This window comes from Carettochelys insculpta, chromosome 2 (assembly GCF_033958435.1).
Source record: "Carettochelys insculpta isolate YL-2023 chromosome 2, ASM3395843v1, whole genome shotgun sequence".
Lineage (NCBI taxonomy): Eukaryota > Metazoa > Chordata > Testudines > Carettochelyidae > Carettochelys > Carettochelys insculpta.
In genome coordinates this window covers 202,138,317-202,152,265 of record NC_134138.1, presented here as the reverse complement: position 1 = coordinate 202,152,265, position 13,949 = coordinate 202,138,317, and the positions used below count along the sequence as shown (strand labels likewise).

The 13,949-nt window shown below is 44.4% G+C and overlaps 1 protein-coding gene across 2 annotated transcripts in view; it reads right to left on the bottom strand.

Moving 5' to 3' along the window:
• Nucleotides 1-13,949, bottom strand: part of OSBPL10 (oxysterol binding protein like 10) — a 178,978-nt gene that overhangs the window by 66,259 nt on the left and 98,770 nt on the right. For both annotated transcript variants that reach the window (XM_074988343.1, XM_074988342.1), the window contains exon 6: nucleotides 1,061-1,212. In XM_074988343.1, coding sequence (XP_074844444.1) covers nucleotides 1,061-1,212 — 152 coding nt within the window. The remainder of the gene's footprint in view (nucleotides 1-1,060; nucleotides 1,213-13,949) is intronic.

Genomic DNA, 13,949 nt, shown 5'->3' with positions numbered 1-13,949 from the left:
GCAGTAGGCTACAAGAGATAGTGATAAGGAATGCAGAGGCAATTTTAGGCAATCTTATGTTAATGAGTTCAGCTTTATCAGCTAGTGTTAGGAGGCCTGTTACAGAGCCTCTCCCCAAGCGAAGCTCCGACGCGTCAGGTTTTCCCCACTGGTGACTGCGGTGTCTCCGGGGCTCCCGTCGCGGGTGTCATGCGCTTTCAATAAACCAAATATAGCACCCGCCTTCTGGGTGCAGCCTTGTTTCTCGGGAACCCGAGCCTGGTTGGCTACACTAATATTGAACAGTTTCAAGTCTACAAATAATTGATGCAGACATCTAAAGAACTGTTAGTGTTCTGCGTTAGTGTGAAGAAAGGAATCCTTACTCCACGAAGCATTGCAACTACTCAAATCATGTCACAAAAGGCCATCACTATAATGGCACTCTCTTAATTCTTCCAAGAGAAATCAAAACAGCTCTAGGCTGACCTGAAACACATGTGATGAGTCAATTCATAAGTTGATCTGAAGTAATCCAATACATGTAGTCAGGCTACATCTACACTAGAAATAGAAGTCGACCACAGATACGCAATTTTAGCTATGTCAATTGTGTAACTAAAATTGACCTATCTGCACCAGGCTAACTGGTCTGTCTTAACAGGGGAAGGTCAACAGGAGAGTTTCTCACTTGCTTATTCCTCATGTCTCGCAGGGAACATAAGGGTTGACTGTGACCCCCAAGAGCTCGACTGTGCTCACATGTGCAAAATCAAACCCTGAGCAGGTCACTCTTGCACAGTAGTGTAGATAAGCTCTTAGCGTCATATGTACATACATATATCTGTCTAGGTTTTTATATTGCATTCTTCCTAATACTTAAGCATGCATCTCAGCTGCTTTACTTTGTGTACTAATTAAACCATTTAAAATAAAAACGATTTTAAAAGGGAGCAGTGTAATTTGAATAAAATACCTGTTAAACACAATTTGGCAAGAATCAGTATGCTACAAGCATGGAAAGGGCTTTCTAACCTAAAAACAAAAAAGAAAAGAATATACACAAATATACTGCGTTTACCTCAGTATTTGGCTGTAGCGTTTGCCCATCGTGAGCTGCACTTGGTACTATTGCCCATGTTACATTGGCACTAGCAGATGACAAAGAGCCGAGAGCCCCATTTTTCAGTTCTGTGGAATGTGACTTTGGCCCATGCCAGCCCAGAATGTTTTCTGAAACGGGAAAAACAAAAAGAGTGAAGCCACAAGACTCATGTTGTAGAAAGGATTTTCATCTCAATGTTCTAATACTATATATGAATGGTTACTTGTAGTTACACTAATCTCCCCCATCCCCACCCTCCGTTCACATGCATGCAAAACACATCTCTGCCATGGTAACAGACAGATGCTTATATCTTGCATTTAGCAACAATCTGCAATAAATGTTCTTTTTGAGGTGAATGGCTATCATTTACCAAGAAAACCGCAAAAGCTACTCAAGCCAGGACTTAATATGGCACAATTAATATAGTAACAGGAAATTCAAGGGATTTTGGTTTTTACCTTCAGCAAATATTTATGAAGCTCATTTTGTTTTCTACTCTGCCCAGTAACTGTGATGTCACATCTTACATTATGCCTAATCATCACAACTACACAAACATTATGCACCTGTAATAAAAGGTCCAAATTACATTTCATGCTCCAATTACCAAATACACTATATGAGCACAATTCATTCCCAAATTTCTGCTGGTAGGTGAAAACTCATAAGAGGGACACTAAATTCCCATTAAAATACACGTGAAAGTCTCTGATTGGTGCCTAGTGCTCCTAACTCAGAGAAGGAGTGGCAGCATGTGGCGCTGCTTTGGAAAGGTAAGTAAACCTTGGAGGGGTGGGCTGGAAGGGTTTAAAGGCTGGGGGCAGTTTGGGGCCATGAGCAGGAGGGAGGGTTAAAACCTGGTGGCAGTTCCACTAGAGGAGGTGGCGACTTGTTCCTCCAGGCCGCAACAGTGGTATCTGTGGGGAGTGCGGGGGGCCAGAGAGTTTGGGGACCAGGCCAGGGTAAGTGTTGGGAGCGGGCTGGGCCAGGGGGCGTGTGGGGAACTGCGGGCCAGGGGAGCGTTGGGACCGGGTGGGGGGGCGGGGGTGCACAGGGAGTTGCCGCAAGGTGAGTGTTGGCACCGGGGCAGCCAGGGATGTGTGTCTCCCCCCGCCCCTTGGCCAGGGACCACACGGCTGGCTCTGCTCCAGCCACAGGGCTGTGGGTCTCCCCACAGCCAGCCAGGGAACCTGTAGCTAGCTCATATAACTGGGGGACGTTCACTCACATAGTGAACAAAAGTATGTATGTATGTCCCTCATTTTAGCGAGTACTTGTAAGTAAATGCACATTAAATGAGGGATGAGTGTACAGTACAGCTAATGTCACATATTGTACATGAATATAATATGCAATTTAGTACAACTCTCCTAATAAAATTAAAAATTTGTCAATAGATGCCAGTGCCAAAATTATTTACAAAGTCTTATAATGGCCCTGAAATAAATATTCCTGCATCTGACACATGTAGCTTTTCTCTTCATACTAGAAATACAGATCATCAATTTCACAACAAGGAACTGAATGCTTGATCATTCATCTTCTGAATTAAGTTCCAGCCCAAATATGGTTTCAGGCAACATCAATATTCCCCTCAATCATTTCTGTCCATGTATGGATTTTTTTCTATCCATGTGCAGAATAATTTTTTCTATGTGCACCCTTAGTAACAACAAAAACCTAGCTGTGGGAGCTCTGCTACTCAATTGGGGGGCATGTGAATCTCTCCTGAGTGGCTGAATAAGTGCACAGCTTCCAGGGAACACTAGACAGCATTCATGACTCCCCCGCCCCAAATCTTCCTGTCAGAGGCCAACTTTTTAGCCCACAGCAAGTCATTGTTTACCCTCTCCACCCCATGCCCCACACTTTTAGAGATCTTCCTATGCTGGTCAGGAAAACATTTCAGCACTTCTGTCAAGATCTGTGTTCACAATAGAAAGATATAAACTAAAGATGAGACTGAACCATAAGCCCCTGTCAGCACATCCCTGCATCATGGGGATATTTGAACACACTGTCTCAGGCCAATCTTAAGGGATAAGAGTTTCCTGAAAGGTAGACAGCTAAGGCCTAGCCCAGAAGAAACCTGTAGGTTAGAGAGTGGAGATGAATGCAAAATTGTTATAGAAGGTTCAAATCAACATCAAAATTGATTTCTGTATTCATAGCTTTCAAGACTTTTTCAGAGAGATTCCTAGGAACTGGGTGTCCATTTTTCTCTTGACCACACACACTTATAATTAGTAGAGTTTAAGAGTGAAAATTATTTTAGTGATTCATATGATTTCTAGTACAGGTTGGCCCTCTAGAGTGCAGCACCCCTTTGGACCTGACCAACGCCAAACAAGAGAATATGCCGAACCACAGGAGGTCAATATTGTCTGGAAGCATTACCAACATTTCCACTGTTTACTGACCTCTTTAGAAGACATTTAAGGATAAATTACAACTAAATAACAGTTGTCCGTATAAATAAATATTTCATAGATACTTTATTTTTTATATAAGAATTACTGTATGTTTTATCTTCATCTTTTTTTCTTCAGTATAAAGTGACACCTGGTATCTGGCCACAACTCACCATCTGCTCCTTTCTTCCATCCAAGATCTTAAACTCTTTTCCTGAAATAAAATCTATGGGAACTATGCAAGTGCATTTTCCCCATCTGTCCAAAGAGCAACCATGACCATTACAGAGCAGAAGAACCCTTGTAGCCTTAACTGATATTTCTAAACTTGCTGTTAATGCCTATACAAACTGCTGGATCAGAACAAGACAACACGAGCCAAGGACCAAAAGGGAAAAGTGCATCTGTTTCCAAACATCTCTTCAGAGAAGAAAAATCAGTTGGTTGTACCCATCTGTTTGGAGTCTTAACGGAACAGCTAAACATGCAGCATCCCAGAAAAAGAAGGAATGAAATCTCTTTTGCATACCCCTCAAAAGAAAACTGCAATGATTAGGCATAAAAGCTTAGAAAGCTTTAAAAAAATTAGTAAATAAGAATGTTATGAAAAGCTAGTTTTCATAATATTTTGAAAAAAGCTATGACTTCTAAATAGGAATTCTCTCATGACATACTTCAGAGCTCCAGAATCTATCTGATCTTCCTTTGGAGCAGCAAGGTCCCCTCCTCCTCCCCCCAAGTCCTGCATTATACACGGTAAATGGAACTAGTAAATGGGAGCTGCTACCTAAGTAATATCAATCACATCCTGCTTCCCAGAAAATTTTAAGGTTAGAGAGGTCATTCTTGATCCTCTCCTGATTGTTGTACATGATACCACCTAATCAGTGTCCTGTTTCCCAGAAGTAAGCAAAGCCTTCTGAGGTTGCTTAAGGAGTAACAAACACTCAGAGTTCATTAGAAACCATAATAAATCAACGGCTGATTTTCTGGATGGCAGTCGGTTTCAAGTGGAGTGCCACAAGGCTCGGTTCTGGGACCGGTGTTGTTCAACATCTTTATTAACGACCTGGAGGAGGGACTGGATTGCACCCTCAGCAAGTTTGCAGATGACACAAAGCTGGGGGGAAGAGGTAGATACACTGGAGAGTAGAGATAGGATCCAGAACAACCTGGATAAATTGGAGGATTGGGCCAAAAGAAATCTGATGCAGTTCAACAAGGAGAAGTGTAGAGTTCTGCGCTTGGGATGGAAGAACCCCAAACATTGTTATAGGCTGGGAACCGACTCGCTAAGCAGCAGTATAGCAGAAAGGGACCTAGGGGTTATGGTGGATGAAAGGCTGGATATGAGTAAACAGTGTAGCCAAAAGGGCTAATAGCATATTGGGGTGCATTAGGAGAAGCATTTCGTGCAGATCTAGAGAAGTGGTTGTTCCCCTCTATTTGGCACTGGTGAGATCACATCTGAAATACTGCATCCAGTTTTGCCCCCCCGCATAAAAAGGATGTGGATGTGCTGGAACAGGTTCAGCGGAAGGCAACAAAAATGATTAAGGGGCTGGAGCACATGACCTAAGAGAAGAAGCTGAGGGATTTGGGATTGTTTAGTTTGCAGAAGGGAAGACTGAGGGGTGATTTGATAGCAGCCTTCAACTTCCTAAAGGAGAGCTCTAAATAAGATAGTGAGAAACTGTTCTCTGTCGTGTCAGATAGCGGAACAAGGAGCAATGGTCTGAAGCTAAAGAGTGAGAGGTGTAGACTGGATACTAAGAAAAACTACTTCACCAGGAGGGTGGTGAAGCACTGGAATGCATTGCCTCTAAGGTAATTTTTCTACAATATTTCCAGAGATGATGAAAGAACTGAAGAAATGTTTCAGCCATCCTCCTGAAGGATAATGGTAGTTACGCTAACAAGAGTCACTATTTGCACTTCCTAATTTTATGAGATGGCAGCCTGTCTGTCTCCAGCATTTGCAGTAACCAAAACCTGTCTGAACAATGTAGGATTAAAATCTTTGATTTGGAACAGGCTCGAGGATTAATTAGAGGCATTAGGTATGAGTTTATTCAGTGCTGATGAATCCTGAACAGCTTACCCCAATGCCTACCCCTAGAAATGACAATCCTATCACAGGAGGCCTAAATAAAATTAAATTAAATTAAAAAATAAGGAGAAAATGGTAAACCAGTAATACTTTCCTTCAGGCAATTATGTTATGTAAATGGGCCCTGGAAGAAAAATCACTAGTTTCAAACTGCATCCTTTTAACAGATAAGTATAGACTAAATATTAGTTTTTTTAAACACCTCTGTTGTTCTTTCTTTGTCCTAGTTGAAAGGACTATTTGTGCATTCTCTAACGGTAAGAAGATGCTCTGGCTGCCTTCAGGCCAGTGGCAAACAGACTGAGAAATTCAAAGGGAAATTTTAACATTCTTTTCTATGAAACCTTTTCAAATACTGCTTCCATCCATGGGGGTGAGAAACAATCATCAATGCCAAGAGAGAAGAGCTTATAAGGCTAGAAGACCAGCATTTGTGTTTGTGTCCATCTCAGCCAGTTTACTTGTTTCACATGTCTCTAAAGAAGAGTGTCCAGAGATGTAGCAATGGGAAGGTTTTCCTTCCTTCTAAGAAGGATCTTTGTTTTGTCTTCCTAACCCCTCTCCTATGAAGAAAGTTAATACAAAGCCAAGAATGTAAAGACCAGTTCTCAGTCAAAGAGGAATGCTCCTGCTATTTACTCCTTAAATACTTGTCTTTTGTTTACATCTCCTATGAGATGACTGGAAAATGGAAGAAAAGAAGGGCCTTTTTGTTCTTGTGCTTCATAGCCTAGGTGGATTATTTAAGATGTGTAGTTATCCCTGGAGTCTCTTTCAAAGTTTGAATTAAGACAGGACCCCAACATATTAGGCAAATATGAAAATGTAACTTTTTACCAAGAATCAACATAACTTTTATGGTCTGAATAACTCCTCAGAAATAACTATTTTTTCACTTCTCAGCTCATCTCTGCAACTCTTCTGATATCCTTCCCCAGGTCTGTTTTTGTTGTTCTCAGTAAAAGGTGTGTCCAGAGAGTTTCCCACCGAGCTGTCTCTGCAACATTATGGTTATGTTTTATCTTATCTGGCAGTTGAGCAAATTAGTACAGCCAGTGTTTTCTGACAATGAAAACAGCAATTTCAGATTTTCAAAGCTTTGTATTTTGGAAATTTCAGATGTGTTATACTAATACAAAATTGCATGTACTGACAAACCTGAGAAATATGTAATCCTTTATAGTACACAAATGCATTAGCCCACTGTGACTTTGCACATCCATATTCTTTATGGAAATATGATTTTAATACGAATATGCTCACTCTGAGTGTGGCTTTACGCAAAATGTGGCATTGAAACTACCATTGGAGAACTTGTAACCTGAATGTGTATATTCCATTTGTATATCTGGAGTTAGAAATAAAAGCTACAAATCTGTTTATTTATCCAGATGGGCTAGTGAAGGCCATTAGTAGTACTCAAGGAACTTAATGGTCAGGCACTCCTGACAATGCTCTGTGAATAGTCTTGCTTTTCCTTTAAGTCTGAACTATGACAGGTCCTGAAAAGACATGTGGCCAGATCACCTGTTGTTGGAACCCATTTTGGATGTAGTATTTTTCCATGAGGATAATAATAATAAACGATTAAACTGAAGGAAAAAGATGCCCCCCTTGGGCAAAATCTATTTATAGGCAGAGAACCAAACAATGGGAGAGCTGGCAGTTGCCAGATACCCCCACCCTCCTATCAAAGCTTCTGAAAAACATTTAAAACTGAACAGGAGCCTAAGTTAGGAGGCTACCTAGTTTGTGAGAAAAAATAATTAGAACTACTATTAGGATAAGAAATTGCATGTAACATGTTTCTTAGAGCAGTATTTCCAAGATGGTGTCGCATGAAACCCTGGGGTTCCGCAGAGTGAAAATAAGGGTTCCACAAGAAAATTCCATTACAATAGCTGACTCCTCTGTGGCTCCCTGACACGCCTCTGCTGAACCAGTAGAGCTAAACTGAATTGGTTTAATGGCTGGCAGGGCTGTGGGAGTAATCTATCCGTTAAACAACTGACTTTAATTCCATTATTTCAGCAGCAGCAGGGCAAGGAGCTGCAGAAAGCCTCTCCCTTGCCCTGCTACCCAAGTGGCCGCACCCCTCCAGTGGGCTGCTTCCCATGCACTCTGCAGAGTGCACGTGGTCACCCAGCATAGGCTCCCCCACCAGCACCACGGATGGGTTAGTCCCAGGGGCTCGTTTGGGGGTGAAGTGGGTTAAACCTGGGTATGGCAGAGCAGGTTTGGGACTGAGAGGGGTTAAGCTTAGAGATAGGGGGAGGGTTTGCAGGATGGGGGGCATAAACCTTGGGAACAGGGTGGCAAATTTGGGGGCTGAGGTGGATAAAGCCTGGAGAGGGCAGTCAAGTTTGGTAGAGCCTGAGAATAGAGTTCTGAAGAATTCTTTAGCATTTAAAAGGGTTCTGTGGCCAAATAAAATCGGGAAACACTGTCGCAGCGTGTTAAGCTTAGCTAGCATGTGTTGTTTTATTTAGCTTAACAACTTACTTCGATGTGTTACCATTGCAACCATTTAAATCCTACTTTTATATTTACTAAAATCACTTTGTTTATTATTAAATGCAGTATAAACAACTGCTACCTGGAGTGAGGGCAGAGAAGAGTTCTCTCTTTAATTGACAAAGGGAGCAAACAACTCATGAGCTCGCCCTGTATAAAGCTCTTATGCAGAGGAAGATGGATTTATTGAGGTACCTGGTCCCACTGGGGCTGTGCACCTGGACACTGTATCAAGCCCCTTTGACTGAGCCTTCCCAGAGCTGAGTGGAACTCAGTGTCCATGTTGGGCTGCTGTGGGCAGTCACCAAACTCTGCACCACTGCTGGTGGAAACCAGTGCTCTGAGTCAGCAGGACAGAATGATGGTAGGTGGGCTCAGTGACATAATCAGCCTCATAATCAGATGACAGTCTCAAGGGGATCTCCATGACCCTGTTACACCTACATTAAGGTGTTTACAGACAATTTTTTTTTTACAGCCAAAACTATCATTTATAGAAACAAAAAGCAGTCAAGTAGCACTTTAAAGACTAGCAAAACCTCATGAGGATCCTCACTAACAGCCACAGTCTATACCCCGGCAACACCAGTCCTGGAACCTTTCCCTGCAACAAAGCCCGCTGCCAGCTTTGTCCACATATCTTCTCTGGAAATACCATCACTCGACCTAACCAGGTTACTCACAGAATCACGGGCACTTTCTCATGCTCCTCTACTAACATCATATATGCCATCAATTGCCAACAATGCCCAGATGCTTTGTATATTGGACAGACTTCTAACTCCCTTAGACAAAGGGTAAACGGGCACAAAACAGACATCAAAACACTCCAGATCCACAAACCAGTTAGTCAACATTTTAATGGAATGGGGCATTCTGTCAATGACCTAAAGGTGTGTGTGTTACTGAAGAGGAATTATCGCACCATTCTGGAAAGAGAAGTGGACGAACTGACATTTATATTCAAATTCGGCACATTAACACATGGTTTAAATCATGATGGGAACTTTCTGCGTCACTATAGGGGCTCGTCTGCATACTTGGCTCAGTCTAATTCTTGACCTTCCTCCCCCCACCCCTCCACTCTCTGATTTGCTCACCTTGATTATCTTTTTCTGATCTGTCCTACTTGCTTGCTGTTTTTGGTTGTCTGTGTCTTAAATATTGAGTCTGTTCTGGTCTGGCTATGGTCTGAAGAAGTGAGCCTGTCCCACGAAAGCTCACCTAATAAACTCTTTTGCTAGTCTTTAAAGTGCTACTTGACTGCTTTTTGTTTTGATAGTGTATAGACGAGCACGACTTACTCTCTGTTACTATCATTTACAGTGATCACTTCAAAAATACCAAAGTTCCTGCCATGTAAGACTACACAATGAAAAGTTGGATTTTTGTTTTAAGCAACAATCTAGCAGTACAGAAAAACGTACAATGAATACCTTTCTTGTTGAAGTAAACTAATGGTTTATTGCAAATATCTGTATGTTGTCTATATCAGCATACAAATATTTATTGGCACACGCTTTGGACATGTTAAAACTCAGATGGGCATACATCTTCAGACTTTCCAATGACACACAGCAATATTGCAGGGTTAGCATGTATCCAAGTTTGGTGAAACTGTTCAATATCAACTGAATTGCACAGAACCACCAAAACAATAAGCAATCTGGCTAAGTCTTGGCAAACACTTGTCCATGCTTTCCTAAAAATTGGAGAGCGAAATGACATTTGTACTAGGAAATTCATTTACAATGTTCAAGTAAACTCCTTACTCACCCTCAGCTATGGAACTCAGAGCAGAATATGGTGTTCATGGTATCTAAAGTTGTGTGAGAGTACATAACTTCGCTTGGTATCAAGGATTCTAACATCATGAAAACAATCTGTAAGCTCACTCTCTCTCAGTATTAAAGCACCCCTGCAGATTCTTAGCATAGCTTCGAAAAATTTTATGTTGGACATTGTCTAAGATACTGTGTCCTTTATACTGAAGTATTGCCGGCAAATCAGATGCAACGTTGTATGCTTCTGTTGGTAATCTCAATCACGATTCAAACTCCAGTGTCTGAACAAGTGAAGTTGTGTCTGCTTGGATAAAAATTAAATGTGCCACAAACAACTCACTGCAATAAAACACTTAGCTCCTTTAAAAAGGATTCACATTCTCCACTTTGACTTCCGGAGCAATCACCCTTGTAATACTCTTTGTGATAGCAAAAATAGTCTATGCCTTTAAATCAATTATTCCACCTTGTTACCAACAGTTGTGGAGGTAATGTTGAGCTTGCAAGTCCATGGCTGATAAGGTAGATTCTGAAATAAGCACAGATGAGTAGGGGTTTGCATAATAGCCTTTTTATTTTTAAATTAGGGTGCACTGACACTCCACTTCTGCAAACAAGCAGAGCTATCAGTCACCTAGTAAAGATGTAATATGTGCCCAACAGGTCACATGACTGCAGCTGGGTAAAATGTCACTTCACCTGTCTTTGAATGACTCTCACATGTATTTTGCAAGCATCAGAGGGTAGCCATATTAGTTTGTACCTGCAGAAACAAAGAGAAGTCCTGTGGCCCCTTAGAGACTAACGAATGTATTGGAGCATAAGCTTTCGTGGGCAAAGAGTCACTTTATCAGATCCACTGCACTTTATCAGATGCAGATGTATTTTGTACTGTCACATAAACCACTACATTTGAAAAGGGAATTTCATGTTGTACAAGTGTCTTTTCAACAGCTTTGCATCTGTGAAGTGTTCTAATTCCGCTGTTTGTTCTAGCTTAGCAGCAACTGGAGAAACTTCTGAAACCTGCATAAGTTGTATTAAAACAGTTGTGACATACCTATTTAGGCTGCCTGTGCGGTCATCCACAATCACAGCCATGTACTGATCCTTTAATTCAGTGATCAGTTGTTGCTTGTTTAGTTCAAAGACGTGGGGCAGATAGAGAAGTTACTCACCGTAGTAACGGTGGTTCTTCGAGATGTGTTCCCGTAGGTGCTCCACAATAGGTGACGGGCTTGCCCGGCGCCGCAGATCGGATCTTCCAAGCAGTTTCTGCCGGACCGCACATGCGCCGGCGAGCGCCGCTCCCTTGCGTGCTCCTGGCCATGTGCGCGATCCGGTCCCCGCCAGTTCCTCGACCAACCGCCTTGGGTGCCCCTGCAAAACACTAACAGAGATCCGAAGCGGGGAGGATGGGCGGGTAGTGGAGCACCCACGGGGACACATCTCGAAGAACCACCGTTACTACGGTGAGTAACTTCTCCTTCTTCTTCGAGTGTCCCCGTGGGTGCTCTACAATAGGTGACTACCCAGCAGTAACCCAAGATAGGAGGTGGGTAATCGGATTATGTGCAGCTTGTCCCCGAGAGGACCGCTGCAGAGAGACGGGTATCCTCTTGGAATACCCTGTGAAGGGCGTAATGTTTGGCGAAGGTGTCGTAGGACGACCAGGTCGCCGCTCTGCAAATGTCTTTTAACGCAACGCCCTTGAAAAAGGCTGTTGATGCCGCCACCGCCCTGGTGGAATGAGCCCTGGGAGTGGCCGATAAAGGAGTCTTTTTGAGCTCGTAGCACATTTTTATGCAGGATACAATGTGCTTCGAGATTCTCTGCGAGGAGAGACCCTCTCCTTTCGATTTGGGAGCGAGGGAGACTAGGAGTCTATCCGTTTTCCGGAAGGACTTGGTCCTGTCTACGTAGAAAGCTAGCGCCCTCCTCACGTCCAGGAGTTGTTGGCGCGCCTCTTCGTTGGAGTTATGAGGCTTTGGATAAAACGAGGGTAGAACAATAGGTTCGTTGATGTGAAACTCGGAAGAAACTTTGGGAACAAAGGCTGGATGCAGCCGTATGGTTACCGCCTCCTTGGAAAAAACAGTGCAGGGTGGCGTTGCCATGACTGCCGCGAGCTCGCTCACCCTACGAGCTGACGTAATTGCAAGAAGAAAAGTCGTCTTTATTGTAAGGAGGCGGAGGGGAACCGTGGCCAAGGGCTCGAACGGTGGTCCCATCAGTGTGGTAAGCACCAGGTCCAAGTTCCACGAAGGTGGAATCGGTTTCCGAGGGGGGTAGAGGTTTACCAATCCTTTGAGGAACCTGGTAACTATAGGGTGGGCGAACACCGTGTGCCCTTCCTCCTCATGTCTGAACGCCGAGATGGCGGCCAGGTGGACCTTTAACGAGGATAGCGAGAGTCCTCCTCTCTTGAGGTCCAGTAAATACTCTAGAATTGTAGGTATAGGCACCGAAAGGGGGGCCAGCTGTTTGGTAGAACACCAAGCCGTGAAGCGAGTCCATTTTTGTTTGTAGGTCTTCCTAGTGGAAGTCCTCCTGCTACTTTCTAGGACTTGCTGTACTCCCACTGTGCATGTGCTCTCTAGGGAGCTGAGCCATGGATTAACCACGCTTGCAGTCGCAGGCTTTGGGGGTGCGGATGCACTATGGACCCCTGGGCTTGCGTGAGCAGATCCGGCGCCACCGGAAGAGGCATCGGTGGATGGTCCGACATGCGCAGGAGTAGGGGGAACCATTGTTGGCGATCCCACGTTGGGACTATCAGGATCATCCGGGCCCTTTCCCTCCTGGCTTTTTGCAAAACTTTGTGGATCAGCACTGTGGGAGGAAACGCATAAAGCAGGGGGCCCCCCCACGGGATCGCGAACGCGTCCCCCAGGGACCCCCATCCCAGTCCTGCCCTGGAGCAGGATCGTGGGCACTGCTTGTTGTGCTGAGTGGCAAACAGATCCATTTGGGGAAAACCCCATGCGTGGAAAATCGGCCGTAGCAGATCGGGACGGATCTGCCACTCGTGTGTGAGCGCAAAACGCCTGCTCAGCTGGTCTGCCTTCACGTTGTGCGCACCCGGCAAGTATGAGGCTTTCAAGATTATATCGTGGGCGATGCACCAGTTCCATAAGCGGATTGCTTCCGCGCATAAGGCACGGGATCGAGCTCCTCCTTGCCTGTTTATATAAAACATGATGGAGGTATTGTCAGTACTGATCCCGACGACTTTGCCTTGTATGTGGTCTTGAAAGTGTTTGCAGGCGTTGAACACTGCTCTGAGCTCCAGTACATTGATGTGTAGTGACTGTTCCATGGGTGACCACAGTCCTTGAGTCACCTCTTCGCCTATGTGCGCTCCCCATCCTATGAGGGAGGCATCTGTAGTGAGAAAAACCGATATTTGCGGATGGTGGAAGGGTACCCCTGTTAGCAAGTTCCTGGGGTTTACCCACCATTGCAGGGATTTGCGCACCCCGACTGTGGGCGACACCACCCTGTGAACGGTGTGTACTGCCGGTTTGTATACACTCGCCAGCCAGTGCTGCATGCTGCGCATGTGCAACCTGGCGTTCTGCACTACGAACGTCGCCGCTGCCATGTGGCCCAGCAGCTGCAAGCACGTCAAGACCGGCACCGTAGGGCTGAAGGTGATGACTTGCACGAGGGAACCGATGGCCCGAAAGCGAGCCTCTGGTAGATATACTCTCGCTGTAACTGAGTTTATGCGAGCCCCTATGAACTCTATGTCCTGTGTGGGGTCTATTTTTGATTTTGGCAGATTGATAACCAGGCCAAGTGAGGAGAACGTGTTTGCTGTGATGCGTATCATGCGCAGAACCTCCCCTTTCGAGGCCCCTTTGAGCAGGCAGTCGTCCAGATACGGGAAAATAAATACCCCATGTCTGTGCAGGTAGGCTGACACCACTGCCAAGGTCTTGGTGAAGACTCTGGGGGCCGAGGAGAGGCCAAACGGTAGGACCTTGTATTGGAAGTGTTCGTTGCCTACCATGAACCGGAGGAATCGCCGGTGAGCCGGA